At 41.3% G+C, this 19,947-nt stretch overlaps 1 protein-coding gene across 2 annotated transcripts in view; it reads right to left on the bottom strand.

Annotated features, from left to right (window-relative positions):
* LOC137631545 (serine-rich adhesin for platelets) overlaps positions 1-19,947 on the bottom strand; it is a 127,519-nt gene that overhangs the window by 43,086 nt on the left and 64,486 nt on the right. For both annotated transcript variants that reach the window (XM_068363328.1, XM_068363327.1), the window contains exons 10-11: positions 14,851-15,032; positions 578-667 (exon numbers count right to left, since the gene is read on the bottom strand). In XM_068363328.1, coding sequence (XP_068219429.1) covers positions 578-667; positions 14,851-15,032 — 272 coding nt within the window. The remainder of the gene's footprint in view (positions 1-577; positions 668-14,850; positions 15,033-19,947) is intronic.

Raw genomic sequence — 19,947 nt, forward strand, 5'->3', positions numbered from 1 at the left:
GCTATAAAAAACATTCATTATCAACAAGCAACATAAGCAAACTGATTCCAGATGACAGGTCAGATGCTTCAGTACTACATGATAGTAATAATTAACTGTCTCCTCTTGTGCTATAGTCCATTTCTTTTAGCGAGTCATATTTGCAACGACTCGCAACGGTGCCCTTTAAGCTCGAAAAAGTTTCCTGGTCGCTGATTGGTTAGAATTATCTTGTCCAATCAATCAGCGATCAGGAAACTTTTCCGAGCTAAAAGGGCACCGCTGCGAGCCAGTGCAAATATGACTCGCTAAAAGAAATGGACTATAGTTTCGAAATCCACTCCGATACCTAGTTTCTATTCTTCATTTCACCAAGTTGTGTTTCAGAAGCAAGTAGCAAATGAATACAATTATGTATAAAACAATTTAAAAAATATAAATAGCTTCTCTAAAAACATACATTTCCTATTAATATCTACCCGACCTTAATATGTGCTCACTGCAACACATTTATCAGAAGCCAAACATTAACCAAAGGCATCAGCTATTTAGAAATAGCCATGCTGAAATCACACAAGAAAAGATATAAAAACCATACCTTATGGGAGGACCCTTTCACTGGTGTTATCTGCACAGGACTGCCTATTCCACTCTTCTTTGGAGTTATAACCTCAGCGGACTTCACCGGCTATAAAAAAGAAAAAAAATATATAAATAGTACATATAAATAAAAAATTAAATGACTGACACGCAATATACATATAACTTGTGTATTGCGAGGGGAGTTTACAAATAACAGTTTAATAAAAGTAGATATTCCATGACTAAAAATCACTCCTCTCTCTTATACAGTATCTAAGAAGAAAAAAGAAACATCCCCTTTGAATATCTAGAACTCTACACATAAGATTTTTCAAACTTGTATCATTCTAGTCTGTTACCCTAAATTCTTTTTAATTTCATTATACCAGTGGAACCTCTACATACGATCTTAATTCGTTCCGGGACCTAGATCGTATGTTGGAGTGAATATTCCCATAAGAATACACTGTAACTTGTATATTTCGTTCCATAGCCCAAAACCTATGATAACTCCTTAATAAATTACTACACATAATTATACATACCAATAATACAATTGCATTATATAATAGATGTAAAAAAGAATAATAAAGAAATAAGATGTAGGCTTTGCTACGCAGGAGGAGACAGACAGTCGGCGAGGAGGTAGAGATTGTGACTGCGATAACGTACCGTAACTTACTCTAACTTACACTACGTGAACTTTAACCTAACTTAGCTTATTTACTTTTATTTAATCTTTGTATTTATATTTTTTTTTTTACATTTTCTTTTTTTCTTTTTGATTTTTAATTTTCATCACTTTCACTCTATCTTAGTTTTCTTTGCTTCACTTTCTTTCTCTTCATCACGATCACTGGACAGCTTCGTAGATTTTTTAAAGAAACTATCGAGAGAAAGTTGCTTGGTACGGCTTTTCAGAATTTTTCTGAAGTGGGTTAAGCAGACATCATCGAATTGCAAAACTACACGGCAAACCTGAAATTTCTGTGGGTGATACTTATCAACAAAGTCAACCACATGTTGATGATGTGCTAACACCTCTTTTATTGCAGCTAAACTTAAGATGTGCTCTGTCTCCTCGATCTCTTCCGATTCACTCAACTGCACTTGGAACTCATTCGGCATGGCATGCAGCTCCTTGAGTTCCTTGGTGGTAAGCTCTTCATGATGCTCCTCGACAAGTTCGGTGATGTCATCTTCATCCACCTCCAGACCCATGGACTTGCCAAGGGATACAATCTCTTCTCTACGTCTTCCTTTACGGCAACCACAGGTTCAGGTTCGGGGCCAAAACCTTCAAAATCTCTTGGAGAAACAGCATCAGGCCAAAGCTTCTTCCAAGCTTAATTCAGTGTCTGTCGAGTTACTCCCTCCTGCACCTGATCTATGATCTTCAAGCAGTGCACGATATAGAAATGGCTCCTCCAAAATTCATGCAAAGTTAAGTTGGTGCTTTGCATGACATTAAAGCACTGCTTAAATAAGTGCTTGGTGTAGAGCTTCTTAAAATTAGAGATGACTTGCTGGTCCATGGGCTGGAGGATAGGGGTGGTGTTTGATGGAAGATACAGCCCTCTGATAAACTTGAACTGGTTGGGGGGTTGGTGAGCGGGAGCATTATCCAAGCAAATCAAGCACTTTAAAGGCAAATTCCTCTCCTGAAGATACTTCTTGACAGCAGGGCCGAAAACTTGGTTTACCCATTCAACAAAGAAGTGCCTTATAACCCAAACCTTAGAATTAGCACGCCAGAAAACTTGCAGCATGTCCTTATTGACTATGAGCCTTAAATGCCCTAGGGTTTTCGAAATGATAAACCAATAACGGCTTGATTTTGCAGTAACCGCTGGCGTTGGCACAGGGCAAGAGTCAACCGATCCTTCATAGGATTATGTCCAGGCATTTTCTTCTCTTCGGCAGTGATGTATGTTCGACTAGGCATCTTTTTCCAAAACAGACCAGTTTCATCACAATTGAAAACTTGCTGCTCTAAGTAGCCTTCATCCTCCACGATCTTTTCGAACTTTTTAACCAAATCGTTAGCAGCCTTGGTGTTCGAACTTAAAGCCTCTTCGTGCCGAACAACTGAATGAATCCCGGTCCGTCTCTTAAATTTCTCGAACCAACCGCGATACGCTTTAAATTTCTCCGTCGTATTATCGGTTGAACTCTCCCCCACCTCACCCCCAGAGCCCGCCGCCTTCAAGTCACAATACTGGCCTTCTCGCAAATGATCGTTTCGGTGATCATATCGCCAACAATCTTTTTATCCTTTATCCATATTAACAAAAGGCATTCCATCTCTTCCAGGGTAGGGCTGTGACATTTTGAAATAATGGCTGCCTTCTGCTTGATTATCGTCGAGATCATACATATTCTGGCCATATTGTTTAGCCAGATCACTCACACGCATACCGCACTCATGTTTTTCTACAATTTCTTGCTTCAATTCTAATGAAAGCATTGCCTTCTTGCTTTTCTCACCACTGGTAATACCAGTACCGAAACTAAGCTTCTTAGGACCCATGATTATATGTCAAATAAAAAAGAAACGTGAAAAAAGGAAGATAATAAGCAATGTTAATAACGGACCGAACAGGGTACAACCACACGATGCGCACGAGAACAGAGAACTGACCGACGCAACGCTCACAGGCGTCCCTCCGACGTGCTGCCGTTTACCGACGTAAACACGAAACTACGACCGACACTTCGAGAAAATTCTACACGTATGGTGTACGTCGGATGTTGGAGCATGACATGGGGTGTCGAGACGAGAATTCGATCAAATTTTACATCAGATGTTGGAACAATCGTATGTAGAGGTTCCACTGCAGTACCATCATTATGACAATTAAATAAAAATCTTTATTTTCAGGGTTTACAATGTCAACGGCCAAACAAAGTTGAAAACACTGCTTCTAATCTGATCAGCAAAGTTAAACAATGTTGGGTCTGATCAGCACCTGGTTGGGTGACTGCCTGGGAACACAGATGTTGCTGGCCATAATATTTCTAATTTACTTATTGCTGTTTGGTGTAGTGATCTCAGAAGTGTTTTAGAAACCTTTATTTTAGCATGGAGGGCTAGGATCATTGACTATAGATGGAATGATGACAATACTTCCACTCCATGCTTTGTTTTAGCTAAAGCCTATGTACAGTAGTTAGTTTTTGTTATAATGTATTAGAAATCTAATACAAATAAATTCTTTTGTGATATCTTAGAAATTCCCTTAATTCTCTAGTCTGTTTGAAATCATAACCTAACTCCTCAAGTGGGAACTAATGGTTTTTATGCACTTTTCAGTAAAGTTTACCAAATCAAAATTCTTCTTGGAAAGCCTCTAACTCTGATATTTACTTTGTGTATCAACATCAGTCTCCCTCATTTATAGCTAAGAATTTGCATGGCTAAAACCCAAGTAACTTCAAACCTCAACTTATCCACTATACGCTGAGATGTTGGTCTAGATATTTTAGTGATCCTCTCATGAAATAAGCGCTCTTTACTTCTTATCATACCCACCACTTGCCATGGTTTGATAGATGTTAAACAAACTCGGGATTTCAGCAAAACAGCAGAATGACACTTCAAGAAGGTTGCCGTACAAAGTCAATATTCTCAAACAAACTTTCCCAAAGGTGATTCATCCAAACCCATCTGTGCTAATTCTGACCTCATGGAGACATTGCACTTCATCCTCAGGAACAAGGGGTTTCCAACCTCTACACTGTCTATTATAGGCTCTAAAAAAGTCCACCATTTTCCAAAATCAAAGACAAAGGAATATTTTTTCAGATTGTGCAAAGCTAAGAGTCTGTCTATGTGCAGTGTTCTAGTTTGGTGGAAAGAAGAAAACTACTGTCTTAGAAGCTTAGAAGAAAAATAAAAAACAATAATTCAAAATGATCGAAGAAAAGAGATAACCGCAATAGCACATGATCTCAGACTTTCTTAGTCTATGACAAGATAATGGAACAACAATTTGTAACATGGATGAGAGACCAAATACATAAAAGCATATCTTTTGGTATACTGATAATACAAGCTACACCAAGAATCCCCTCTGCATTGGATTTAGTTTATGAATAGGGGTATATAGCCAACCACTCAGGTTTGAGGCCATTCAGCACATATAGGCAACCAAGGTTGAGGGAAATCCAGCAGTTGTACTGTGTTATGAAGCAAAAAACTTACGCGAGGTTGGACAGTCAAAAGGAAGAAAAGAAGAGGTAAAGGAAAAGCATACAAAGCAAATACAGAGAATGCTCTTGAACTCATTCAACTTGAAAATGAAAAAGAGGAAAAACTGAGGAACAAGAAACTTCGACTAATAAGCCAAAAGAAAGTTCACAACAGATATTGGCTGCAGTATTTGCACACACAGATTAAAAGTTTTAGAAGAAATAGATATCAATTACTGAAGTGTAGAAAAATCATGTTGACATTTCTTGTTATAAACTTGTTTAAAAGGAAAATAGAAACACACTATCCAAGAGAGATTGGATTATTCTTTTATTGAAATCATTGTCTAGTACCTTTACTATTCTATTCATACTCAGAGGAGTGTGCTGAAGCAAGGTGAAACTTTAATGGAATTGCTGCTGGAAGAGAGGACTGATAACTTATCTCCTGTGTCATTCATTCATTTAATGTTACATTTTAGCCATACACAATAGTGCTTCATTCAATCATGCGGCTTACCTGCATTTAGCGTCCAGTCCAGCATTTAAAGGCAAGACTGGTGCACTGCAAAGGAAGGGAAGAAAGAGGAGGAAAAATGCCAGTCAATCTTACCTCTCCTTCTAGACTTACATCACAACCACTATCTAGGACTAGATGCTTCTTGTCCTATAAAGATTGTAACATAGCCTGTTCAGCAACTTTCTGTGGCCGGAAGCACAAAGCGGTCATGTAATCAACTTTCTATAACCAGTAGCACGAAGCAACCATGTGATCAATTTATTGTTGCTAGGAGCTCAAAGCAATCAAGTGATCAACTCTGTGGCCAAGAGCACAAAACAATTATGTGATCAACTTTCTGTTGCCAGAAGCAAAAACCAATCATGTGATCAACTTATGGTGGCCGGGATCACAGTGATTATATGATAAATTCCTGATGGCTGAGAGCACAAAACAATCATGTGATCAACTTCCTGTGGCTGGGAGCACTAAGTGATCATGTGATCAGCTTTCTGTGGCTGGGAGCACAACACGATCATGGACCAAGGGTAAAGATATTAAGAGACCTGTGGTATACCCCTGAAGGGAGTAGGCAGTGAAGGTTGTCTCATTTCTAGACTCCTTCCTTCAAGGTCTGCACAACTGACAGGTTCTTCTTGAAAGCTAAGGTAGATTTGATATCTCCTTTGACTTGCCCTTCCAATGCTAAGTTAGTCTCTGGTCCTCCACATGAAGCTCTGAGGTCTCTTTAGGTAGAGCCGTACTGTCATCAAAGAACCGAAAAGCAAGATATCCCTGCTAATCACTTAATGTAAATAGATGGAGGATTTAAATCTGTAATCATGACCTGTTGGGTTAGATATGAATTTGAAAACAAAGATAAAGGAGACCTCCTCCTGTCCTTCAGAATATCTCTTAAAATAGATAATGTCATGCAGCTCGCCTACATACAACGGCAAGAATAAGGCTAGTAAGATGGCAGTATTGAGAGTCAGACCCCTATACAGTACATTACTAGTCTCAGCTCGATTTGAGCCTGCTTAGGAGACAGGTTTGACCGACATCCAATTTCGGGGTTTGAGCTTCCGGGAGACCAAGATTGTTCAAAACTCCTCATAAGCCTACACAATTTCCAAGAAGGGGGAAGGTATAAGGTCTAAGCTCTTCAGTTTAAAACCTGGGTAAAGGCTGAAAGACAGCCTTTAACCGCAGGGACTGAGATGAGCTGCTCTTGACAAAAGTAGAAGAGGAAATCCGTAATCCATCACAATGCTGTTCAGTGTGGAAAAAGTGTTCCTTCAACACTAATCGCATAAAATGGTAGTTCTCTCGGTACCTCAATGATGGGCACCAGCAGATCTGGATACTATTTGGTGTTTGGCCACTTGAAAGCCACCAGGGTCAACCTGAGGACCGATGTCACAAGTCTGATTAGTCATCGGCAAATCAGGCAAAAAGACAGAAAGCCTTGTGTGTCCACTCTCCCAGGGTTAATGTCAGGCATCCTTGAATGCTGCAGATAAGTGCTGAACTGGAAAGCAGAATACTAAATGATTCTTGTTCAACCTAATGAGAAGGACTATCGATGGTGATTCCTGAAGAGCAAGAAGCCTTTCTGCCACCAAAGGATATAAGGGACCACTCCAACCCAACACCATGCCCCAAGCCATTCAGTGTGTCTTACCTGAAATGAACCTTATTGACTGCTATGCCACACTGTCAGCTGCCTAGGTGGGTACCTGCTTTGCCAAATTGTAGAAAAAGAAAAAGAAAAAGAAAAAGAGAGAGAGAGAGAGAGAGAGAGAGAGAGAGAGAGAGAGAGAGAGAGAGAGAGAGAGAGAGAGAGAGAGAGAGAGAGTGTGTGTGTGTGTGTATGTGTTTTACAGGGATTCTGCATGTCTCAAAAGACTTTTTAGTCCATCCGCGGAGACTCCGTATGCTCTTTGGTAGAGCGATTTAGTTTAAGCATTTTAGAGAGTTCTTTTGATCTTATCTAACTTATTCTTGATCTTGTTTACTGTTACTGTTTACTACATCCGCTGGAAGTCTATTCCAAGTATTTGCCATTTTGTATGCAAAGATATTTCCACTGTATCTTTACAATTCCAGTTTGTATCCGTTACCTCTGGACTGATTTGTGTTAAGTGTGAATAGATTGTTGTAATCTACATTTGTTATTCCTTAAGAATTTTGAATGCCTTCATTAACTGTCCCCTTAGTCGTCGAGTTTGTAGATCAAATAAGTTCAAACGTTCCATCTATAATCGAATTGCCTTAGTGTTGATAGTAGTTTGGTGGCCATAGCTTGTACTGCTTCCAGACTGTCTATATCCTTCTGAATACTTGGAGACCAGAGTTGGACTCCGTATTGTAGATTAGTTCTCATTCTTACAACCATAGCTAAAAGCAAGGTTGCACCAAGGTGCAGTTATACCGACTAATCACGTGTGATAGTCCCCGGTGGTCCCGGCCCTCCCCCTCCCCCGACCGATGGCCAATCGGTGCGACGGGAGGGGGGGAGACGAAACCGCCCGGTATGAATGAATGAGACTAAGTCACACCCCGTGGGTACACTCAGTCCTCAATATGTCGGAACGTTGAGGGAAGACTGAGGAACAAGCATACTTGACCCGTATGTCATAACCAACAACCATCGAGTGAGAGGAAGGGTGTACACTGGAGGAGGGGGGGGAAAGAATAGCCTCCCCAACCTGTGGGGGGGGTTATGGTACCGGGGAATCACCAGTGCGTAGTGGTAGACAGGGCTACCAACTGGAGATCCCCTCAACATGACATGAAAATCCCAAAAATATGATCATAACGGAGTAAAGCAATAAATATAATATCAATGCACAAATACATAAAAATAATTAATGAATTAAAAGCGAAATCACGTAAGTAAGGTTAGGCATGCAGAAATAATATGGTGAGAGAGGGACTCGGGCGAGTGGTAAGGGAGGAGCATGACGCCATCAGCAGATGGAAAGCAGGGGTACCAACCTAGTTACTGAAGCGGTAGATCGAACAGTAAAAACAACAAAATACGCGAGAGTCCCACTCGAACCAAATGTAAAACTAGGTGGAGCGTAATAAAACTAAAAGGTTTAATAATAATAAGTGAGATGGTCGTCTTTAACGCTCCTAGAACTAGCGAAACAATCTCAATGGTGACGCTATCCACCAACATGCACGAATGCAGGCATACCAACATAACCTACTCCTGATGAAACGCTAACACCGATATCATAGGATAACAAAATAAATGCTATATGAAAGCATAAAGTCGGTGTACTATATAAATATAAGGAAAAAACTCCTAAAAGTTCGAACGAATATTAATGACGGACGAACTAACGAGAAAAGGGGCAGAGGCGAAAGTAAGAACGGGGACGCCGCTCATATATAAACACTTCTCAATAATAAAAACAAAGGTTACACTGCCCAATCTCGCTAAAACTCATGGATGAAGTACTTAACTTCGATGGGATATCTTGGGAATCGGCCATCGAGAGAAAGTTGATGATAAATCCAATGGTAAACACGAGAAAAAACACGTTGGACTTATACGTATTAGGTGCTAGAAAGGAGTGATGGGCAAGCGTGGGTAGAGTTAGTAGTACTGGTCTGCGAGGCAGGGGAGGTTGAACTGCACCTCACTATTGAGGGATTTCGAAGAGGAGAAGTCTAAATGGTACGAAACCTCTGGTATTTCGCCCCAGTCTATACCGACACCATTGGGTGAGCGAGCTAGTTCAACCTACCATTCCTATACATTTTTTCTCTGGTAATATTAGCAGTTATATTCCTTTGAAATGGTGCTTTAGGAGCATTTCACTGGGCGGCACAGGGATTGAGCCCAGAAATAGATTTTTCCTTCGTCAAAATCCCTTTATTAGTGATGTGTACAGCTGTAGTACAGTCTTTGTTTCTGTATTTGAATTGTCTCTTTATGTAGCCTATTAGTTTCTGTGCTTTCTTTTCAGCTTTTATGCACTGTTTGGTGAACTTCAAAGCCTTGCTAATAATAATACCGAGATCCTCCTCTTGGTCCACTTTTTATTGTTTGTGAACTTCAAAGCCTTGCTGATAATAATACCGAGATCCTCCTCTTAGTCCACTTTTTATTTCATTGCCCAGCAGTGAGTAATATGACTGTGGGTTACTATAACCTATATGCATAACTTTGCATTTCCCACAGTTGAAAAGCATTTACCATTTTTTGGATCATTCTCCTAGCTTTACTAGATCCTCTCTTAAAGCTTCTACGTTTTCTGAGTTCGCAGCATTTATGCTTAATCTAGTATTGTCAGCAAATTTGGCTATTCTACTAATTAATCCTAAATCTATGCTGTTAATGTAAATCGGAAATAGCAAAGGGCCAAGCAGGAATTCTTGAGGTACTCCGCTTGTAACAGCTGCCCACTCTGAAGCTTATATAGTGGTACAATACACACACACACCAATCTACTGGTACCATTAACAACACAAAACACATACAGTGATACATCTACATACGATCTCAATTCGTTCCAGAAACTGCTTCGTATGTTAAAATGATCGTATGTTGGAGAAAATATTCCCATAAGAATACATGGTAATTTGTTTAATTCGTTCCTCAGCCTAGAAACCCATAATAACTCCTTAATAAATGGCTACACATAATTACACATAACATTAATACAATACAGTATAATAATTATCTAAAAAAAGAATAATAAAGAAATAATAAATAAAAAAGGGGTTTTTATGTAACACTTTACCTTAGCGACAGGCCAACGCAGGTGTAGGAATTGCTACGCAGGAGGAGATGGAAGATCAGCGAGGAGGTAGGGACGGCGACTTTGTACGATAACGTGTACGATAACTTACACTAACTTACACTACGTGAACTTTAACTTAACTTAGCTTTTTTTATCTTTTTTTTTATTTTATAATTTTTTTTTTACATTTTTTTTTCTTATTTTTATTTTCATCACTTTCACTCGATTCGGTCTTCCTTTTCTTTGCTTCACTTTCTTTCTTTTCATCATGATCACTAAACCGTTTTAGAGATTTTTTAAAGAAACTATCGAGTGAAAGTTGCTTGGTACGGCTTTTGAGGACTTTTCTGAAATGAGTTAAGCAAATATCATTGAACTGCGCAACAACACGGCAAACCTGAAGTTTCTGTGGGTGATGCTTGTCGATGAAATCAACCACGTGTTGATGATATGTCAACATCTGTTTTATTTCCGCCGTACTGTACCTAAGATTTAGCCTACCTTCTCCGTCTCCTCCGACTCACTCAACTGCGCTTGGAACTAATCATGTTGCATGGCTTGCAGCTCCTTGAGTTCCTCGGTGGTGAGCTCTTCATAATGCTCATCGACGAGTTCGGTGATGTCATCTTCATTCACCTCCAGACCCATGGACTTGCCAAGGGATACTGTACTGTACAATCTTTTCGACGTCTTCCTCGGCGGCAAGCACAGGTTCATTCTCGGGGCCAAAACCTTCAAAATCTCTGGGAGCAACAGCATCAGGCCAAAGCTTCTTCCAAGCTGAATTCAGGGTCCAACGAGTTACTCCCTTCCAAGCCTCATCTATGATCTTTAAGCAGTGCACGATATTAAAGTGGCTCCTCCAAAATTCACGCAAAGTTAAGTTGGTGCTTTGCGTGACATTAAAGCACTGCTTAAATAAGTGCTTGGTGTAGAACTTCTTAAAATTAGAGATGACTTGCTGGTCCATGGGCTGGAGGATAGGGGTGGTATTCAGTGGAAGATACAACACTTTGATAAATTTGTATTCGTCAATAATATCATCTTCGAGTCCGGGGGGGGTGACCGGGTGCATTACCCAAACAAAGCAAGCACTTCAAAGGCAAATTCCTCTCCTGAAGGTACTTCTTGACAGTAGGACCGAAAACTACGTTTACCCATTCCACAAAGATATGCCTAGTAACCCAAGCCTTAGAATTAGAACGCCATAGAACATGTAGCAGGTCTTTATTAATTCTATGTGCTTTAAATGCCCTAGGGTTATCGGAATGGTAAACTAATAAAGGCTTAATTTTGCAGTCCCCGCTGGCATTGGCACAAAGCGCAAGAGTCAACCGATCCTTCATTGGCTTATGTCCAGGCATTTTCTTCTCTTCGGCGGTAATGTACGTTCGACTAGGCATCCTTTTCCAAAACAGACCGGTTTCATCACAGTTGAACACCTGCTGCTCTACGTAGCCTTCCTCCGCCACGATGCTTTCGAACTTTTTAACAAAGTCTTTAGCAGCCTTGGTGTCCGAACTCAAAGCTTCTCCATGCCGAACAACTGAATGGATCCCGGTCCGTTTCCTAAATTTCTCGAACCAACCTCGAGACGCCTTGAATTCCTCGGTCGTAGGATCGGCTGAACTCTCCCCTGTGTCACCCCCAGAGCCCACCGCCTTCAAGTCACTGTAGATAGCGCTGGCCTTCTCACAAATGATCGTTTCAGTGATCGTATCGCCAACAATCTCCTTGTCCTTGATCCATATTAACAAAAGGCGTTCCATCTCTTCAAGAGTAGGGCTACGACGTTTGGAAATAATCGTGATCCACTTCGAAGGTTTCACTGCTTTAATGGCTGCCTTCTGTTTTATGATCGTCGAGATCGTAGACATATTCCGGACATGTTGTTTAGCCAGATCGCTAACAAGTACACCTCGCTCATGCTTTTCTATTATTTCTTACTTTAGTACTAATGAAAGCATTGACTTCTTCCTCTTCTCACCACTACTACTACTTCCTGAACCGAAACTAAGCTTTTTAGGACCCATGATTACGAAACACAGAAAACAACACGTGAAAAAGGAAGATAAAAAACACTGTTAATAACTGAGCGAATAGAGAACAACCACACGATGCGCATGAGATGAGAGGACTGATCAAGGTGACACTCGATTGGCGTCCCTACGATGTGCTGCCGTCTAGCGGCGTCAACAACAAACCACAGTTGACGCTTTCGAGATAATTCCACGCGTACGCGTATTGTTTACTTTGTATGTTGGAGCAACACTTCGGGTGTCGAGACAGAAATTTGGTCGAATTTTACTTTGGATGTTGGAAAATTCGTATGTTGTTAGGACATTCGTATGTAGAGGTTCCACTATATTAAACAATCTCACCAACCATTCAAATACAGCCACACCCCCTTCCTTCAACATCTCAGCTCTCACACCATCCATACCAGATGCTTTTCCTACTCTCGTTCCATCTAGTGCTCTCCTCACTTCCTCTCTTGTAATCTCTCTCTCATTCTCATCTCCCATCACCGGCACCTCAACACCTGCAACAGCAATTATATCTGCCTCCCTATTATCCTCAACATTCAGTAAAATTTCAAAATATTTTGCCCACCTTTTCCTTTTAACAACCTTCCATTTCCATCTTTCACTGTCTCTTCAATTCTTGAACCCGCCTTCCTTACTCTCTTCACTTCTTTCCAAAACTTCTTATTCTCTTCATATGAATGACCCAAACCCTGACCGCATCTCAGGTCAGCTGCCCTCTTTGCCTCACTTACCTTGCGCTTTACTTCCACATTTTTCTCTCTATATCTTTCATACTTCTCTACACGATTACTCTGCAGCCATTCTTCAAAAGCCCTCTTTTTCTCTTCCGCTTTTACCTTTACGCCTTCATTCCACCACTCACTGCCCTTCCTCATGCTGCCTCCAACAAACTTCTTGCCACACACATCACTTGCAATCCCAACAAAATTTTTTTTTTACTAACTTCCACTCCTCTAAATTACCCGTTTCTCTTACTTTCACTTTGTCATATGCCATTTTCAACCTTCCTTGATATTTACTTTTTACCCTGGGTTTTATTAGCTCTTCAACCCTCACTATCTCCTTTTTACATCCACCTACTCTATTCCCCGACTCTTTTGCTACAACTAATTTTCCTTCCACCAAAAAAATGATCAGACATACCGTTAGCCATACCCCTAAACACGTGCACGTCTTTCAATCTTCCAAACATTCTTTTAGTTATCAACACATAATCCATTAACGCCCTTTCTACCACTCTTCTATTTGCCACTCTTACCCATGTATACTTGTTTTTATCTTTCTTTTTGAAAAAGCTAGAACTTATCACCATCTCTTGCTCAACACACATATCTACCAGTCTCTCACCACTCTCATTTTCACCTGGTACGCCATATTTCCCAATGACACCTTCTACCTCTCCAGCGCCCACTCTAGCATTTAAGTCACCCATGACAACTACATAATCCCTTCTACACATCTAGTTAATTCATTCCAGAACTCATTCCGCTCTTCTTCACTTTTGTCACAACCTGGCCCATATGCACTGACAAAGGCCCAACATTTCCTACCCAACCTAACCCTTACCCACATTAACCTAGATGATATCTCCTTCCATTCCACTACTTTACCTGTCATCCATTCACTCAGCAATAAAGCCACACCTTCTCTTGCTCTTCCCCTTTCAATCCCAGACACTACCAGACATTTCACCAAACATCACTTCACCTTTCCCTTTTATCTTTGTCACACACAAAGCCAATATATCCATCCTTCTATTCCTAAACATACTTCCAATCTCACATTTTTTACTCCCTATCGTACTACATACACGCACATTCAAATACCCCAAAACTAGAGTGCGGGGAACAGTCACTCTCCCCCCAGCTCCACTTCTTTGATGTCTCACAAGATTATAATACAGGAGAGGGGGTTCCCAGCCCCCTCGATCCCGTCCCTTTTAGTCGCCTCTTACGACACGCTATTCTAATTGTTATTTTATATGGGAAGAATAGATCTGAGACGAGCAAAGTGACATACGAGCTCGGGTCCCGGAACGCATTAAGCTCGTATTTCAAGGTATTACTGTACTTAACCTTCCAAGTGCCAATATGAAGAATAACAGCTCTAAATTTAATTTCAAGCCCTGAAATACTACAATATGTCTCGTGTACTCTAAACTTAAACTGAGTTTGTTCACCCCAGGATATATATAACCAAGGCCTGGGGATCACTTGGTGAAACTGGTAAGAAATTGAGTTCTCTGTTGATGAAGGCTGATGATACCTTTTATGTAAGAAGAAACGAAAGGAAACCGATTATTTAAAGGTCCCTATGAACATTTGGAGCAAGCTTCTTTTCAAACCTCACCTTGGTAATGATAATTTCTTTTGGTTTCCTGAATTCTCTAATACTACTACCAGAAGAAGGAAATCAATGTATATTCTATGTATCTAACTTATAGCAAAGACACAACCCCAGGTAGTCAGGACTAAGCCAACTAATGCCATGATCAAAGAGGACATTATTTCAACAAGAAGCAAAGTTAATACATAGCACAATTCCTAAGTGACTAAAACAAGTTATCTCGAGAGCATATGAGTACACAATCTGCTACCATTAGCAAGGATTCATCATCTACAGACTTTATTCAGGCAGCCATCCAAATAAGTACCATCGTAAAAAACTAAATGCAGAAATTCACAGCATGCATTTTTGACCTCGTATAGTGAGAGTTGAGAAGTGTTTACTATACAGTACTAACATCTTTTACAATACAAAATAAATCACAAATTTTTAAGATCCAACTTACGGCACTTTCAGGTTCTTCCCTTTTCTCTTCATCATCCTCTATCTCTTCATCCTCATTGTCATCTTTTCCAGACAATAAATTATCACTGTCCTTTTCAGCCTTCTGATAAATGATCTTTTTACGAACATTTTTTCGAACTACCTTGCGTAATCTTTCAATCTGACTTTTGTTCTTCTTGTGAGCTGTAAAGGAAAATATCTATTATAAGTCGATAAATAGCAAAATATTTATCAGGGTGGAGGAAAATAAAGCATCACCAGAAAGAAATTTTTACACCAATATGTACCGTATTTCCTGTGTCATAAGACGCACCTTTTTTTTCTGAAAAATAGCCCCCAAAATCATCCTGCGTCTTAACACTAAGAAAAAATTGAATAGGGGAGTCTGACACCCCTCAAACACCAAACTAATGACATACTAGCACGAAAACTCACGAGACATAAAATATAAACATACAATTATCATTCATATGTAATAAATGTATTCATTTTTTATTGCACTTCCTTTAATGAAGTACAGTAGCAAATTAATTGTTTGTTTTGGTAATCGGCTGATGACTCGCCAACCCTCTTCTACAAGGAAGCATGCCAATTAGTGGTCTTGTAGCAGACGACGCTATGACATATCAGTTGTTTTTGTTTCATTTGTTTGATGTTGGCTACCCCCCAAAATTGGGGGAAGTGCCTTGGTATATGTATGTATTTTGTAATAATGCAATATTTTGATAATGACTTTGTTGCTCGAGTTCCGAAATAATACAAACAGACAGTTGCTAAATATCCCCTTCGAAAAAAAACTTCTCACTGTTAGTTAAGGGCAGTATTACCAAGTTAGCAGAAAAGTAACTAGAAAACTTCTCACTGTTAGTTGAGGGCAGTATTACCAAGTTAGCAGAAAAGTAACTAGAAAACTTCTCACTGTTAGTTGAGGGCAGTATTACCAAGTTAGCAGAAAAGTAACTAGACCTAGAGTCACATATACAGTAGCAAAAGTATTCCACCTAAAAGAATTTCTAGATTTCTTTGATCAATAATTACATTTTGTGTGAAAATTTATAAGCTATGTGAGGAATTTTGGAAATATTACTGGAATTTTACTTCTTTACCAATATTTTATGAAGAACCTTTGGCAACACTCCTTTCATGTTAACTACACTTGAAACATCAAACACCATGACTAAACGTGTAGTTGTGGTGGAAACTACGACTGGCTTAGTGGTTTCTTATATGAATATGTAATAAAATTGGGATAATCGGCATATAGCTAATTAACATGATTAAAACATTTCATAATACACCCAAAATAAGAAAGTTACTGTGCCAGACAAAAATCCCACTAGAATCGCTGACTAAGTAGTTTTTAAAATCCTGAATTTTTTTCTTAAACTGCCTTGCTAATTTAAGGGTGCGTCTTACCACTTGTAGCGTCTTATGAAAAGGGAAATGGGGTATTTTTCTTAACTATACAAGCCCAAGTCCTCTAATAGCAATATGACTTCAGCAAAGCTGGAACTGCCTTTTAAACTTTTAACGAGGCAAACATAATTTAGTAGCTCGCGAGTGGGGGAAGGTCCTATCAATCCACCAGGTGACCAGCCCTCACTTTGACCTTTAACCTAATACTTGAGGGATGATTGAGGTGAGCAGTAAAACTTGAAGGACTCAGGATTGTTAGTTAGGAAAAATAAAAACTTTAAAAATTTATGATTTTTTCAAATACAAAGACAAACCATCATCCTTTAATAGGTTGTGACATACAAGATGCCACAGAGCTCGCCTACTTTCTTCACCGAGGCCAAGGCTAAGAGAAACAGTCTTGCGTGTCGGACGACCTGCCTGACGTTTTCATCTAAAGTTCATAGAAACCACTTGAGAGAGCCTAAATCCCTCGTGACATTTGTGACCTACGAGATGCCACAGAGCTCGCCTACTTTCTTCACCGAGGCCAAGGCTAAGAGAAACAGTCTTGCGTGTCGGACGACCTGCCTGACGCTTTCATCTAAAGTTCATAGAAACCACTTGAGAGAGCCTAAATCCCTCGTGACATTTGTGACATACGAGATGCCACAGAGCTCGCCTACTTTCTTCACCGAGGCCAAGGCTAAGAGAAACAGTCTTGCGTGTCGGACGACCTGCCTGACGCTTTCATCTAAAGTTCATAGAAACCACTTGAGAGAGCCTAAATCCCTCGTGACATTTGTGACATACGAGATGCCACAGAGCTCGCCTACTTTCTTCACCGAGGCCAAGGCTAAGAGAAACAGTCTTGCGTGTCGGACGACCTGCCTGACGCTTTCATCTAAAGTTCATAGAAACCACTTGAGAGAGCCTAAATCCCTCGTGACATTTGTGACATACGAGATGCCACAGAGCTCGCCTACTTTCTTCACCGAGGCCAAGGCTAAGAGAAACAGTCTTGCGTGTCGGACGACCTGCCTGACGCTTTCATCTAAAGTTCATAGAAACCACTTGAGAGAGCCTAAATCCCTCGTGACATTTGTGACATACGAGATGCCACAGAGCTCGCCTACTTTCTTCACCGACGCCAAGGCTAAGAGAAACAGTCTTGCGTGTCGGACGACCTGCCTGACGCTTTCATCTAAAGTTCATAGAAACCACTTGAGAGAGCCTAAATCCCTCGTGACATTTGTGACATACGAGATGCCACAGAGCTCGCCTACTTTCTTCACCGAGGCCAAGGCTAAGAGAAACAGTCTTGCGTGTCGGACGACCTGCCTGACGCTTTCATCTAAAGTTCATAGAAACCACTTGAGAGAGCCTAAATCCCTCGTGACATTTGTGACATACGAGATGCCACAGAGCTCGCCTACTTTCTTCACCGAGGCCAAGGCTAAGAGAAACAGTCTTGCGTGTCGGACGACCTGCCTGACGCTTTCATCTAAAGTTCATAGAAACCACTTGAGAGAGCCTAAATCCCTCGTGACATTTGTGACATACGAGATGCCACAGAGCTCGCCTACTTTCTTCACCGAGGCCAAGGCTAAGAGAAACAGTCTTGCGTGTCGGACGACCTGCCTGACGCTTTCATCTAAAGTTCATAGAAACCACTTGAGAGAGCCTAAATCCCTCGTGACATTTGTGACATACGAGATGCCACAGAGCTCGCCTACTTTCTTCACCGAGGCCAAGGCTAAGAGAAACAGTCTTGCGTGTCGGACGACCTGCCTGACGCTTTCATCTAAAGTTCATAGAAACCACTTGAGAGAGCCTAAATCCCTCGTGACATTTGTGACATACGAGATGCCACAGAGCTCGCCTACTTTCTTCACCGAGGCCAAGGCTAAGAGAAACAGTCTTGCGTGTCGGACGACCTGCCTGACGCTTTCATCTAAAGTTCATAGAAACCACTTGAGAGAGCCTAAATCCCTCGTGACATTTGTGACATACGAGATGCCACAGAGCTCGCCTACTTTCTTCACCGACGCCAAGGCTAAGAGAAACAGTCTTGCGTGTCGGACGACCTGCCTGACGCTTTCATCTAAAGTTCATAGAAACCACTTGAGAGAGCCTAAATCCCTCGTGACATTTGTGACATACGAGATGCCACAGAGCTCGCCTACTTTCTTCACCGACGCCAAGGCTAAGAGAAACAGTCTTGCGTGTCGGACGACCTGCCTGACGCTTTCATCTAAAGTTCATAGAAACCACTTGAGAGAGCCTAAATCCCTCGTGACATTTGTGACATACGAGATGCCACAGAGCTCGCCTACTTTCTTCACCGAGGCCAAGGCTAAGAGAAACAGTCTTGCGTGTCGGACGACCTGCCTGACGCTTTCATCTAAAGTTCATAGAAACCACTTGAGAGAGCCTAAATCCCTCGTGACATTTGTGACATACGAGATGCCACAGAGCTCGCCTACTTTCTTCACCGAGGCCAAGGCTAAGAGAAACAGTCTTGCGTGTCGGACGACCTGCCTGACGCTTTCATCTAAAGTTCATAGAAACCACTTGAGAGAGCCTAAATCCCTCGTGACATTTGTGACATACGAGATGCCACAGAGCTCGCCTACTTTCTTCACCGACGCCAAGGCTAAGAGAAACAGTCTTGCGTGTCGGACGACCTGCCTGACGCTTTCATCTAAAGTTCATAGAAACCACTTGAGAGAGCCTAAATCCCTCGTGACATTTGTGACATACGAGATGCCACAGAGCTCGCCTACTTTCTTCACCGAGGCCAAGGCTAAGAGAAACAGTCTTGCGTGTCGGACGACCTGCCTGACGCTTTCATCTAAAGTTCATAGAAACCACTTGAGAGAGCCTAAATCCCTCGTGACATTTGTGACATACGAGATGCCACAGAGCTCGCCTACTTTCTTCACCGAGGCCAAGGCTAAGAGAAACAGTCTTGCGTGTCGGACGACCTGCCTGACGCTTTCATCTAAAGTTCATAGAAACCACTTGAGAGAGCCTAAATCCCTCGTGACATTTGTGACATACGAGATGCCACAGAGCTCGCCTACTTTCTTCACCGACGCCAAGGCTAAGAGAAACAGTCTTGCGTGTCGGACGACCTGCCTGACGCTTTCATCTAAAGTTCATAGAAACCACTTGAGAGAGCCTAAATCCCTCGTGACATTTGTGACATACGAGATGCCACAGAGCTCGCCTACTTTCTTCACCGACGCCAAGGCTAAGAGAAACAGTCTTGCGTGTCGGACGACCTGCCTGACGCTTTCATCTAAAGTTCATAGAAACCACTTGAGAGAGCCTAAATCCCTCGTGACATTTGTGACATACGAGATGCCACAGAGCTCGCCTACTTTCTTCACCGACGCCAAGGCTAAGAGAAACAGTCTTGCGTGTCGGACGACCTGCCTGACGCTTTCATCTAAAGTTCATAGAAACCACTTGAGAGAGCCTAAATCCCTCGTGACATTTGTGACCTACGAGATGCCACAGAGCTCGCCTACTTTCTTCACCGAGGCCAAGGCTAAGAGAAACAGTCTTGCGTGTCGGACGACCTGCCTGACGCTTTCATCTAAAGTTCATAGAAACCACTTGAGAGAGCCTAAATCCCTCGTGACATTTGTGACCTACGAGATGCCACAGAGCTCGCCTACTTTCTTCACCGAGGCCA

This window comes from Palaemon carinicauda, chromosome 40 (assembly GCF_036898095.1).
Source record: "Palaemon carinicauda isolate YSFRI2023 chromosome 40, ASM3689809v2, whole genome shotgun sequence".
Lineage (NCBI taxonomy): Eukaryota > Metazoa > Arthropoda > Malacostraca > Decapoda > Palaemonidae > Palaemon > Palaemon carinicauda.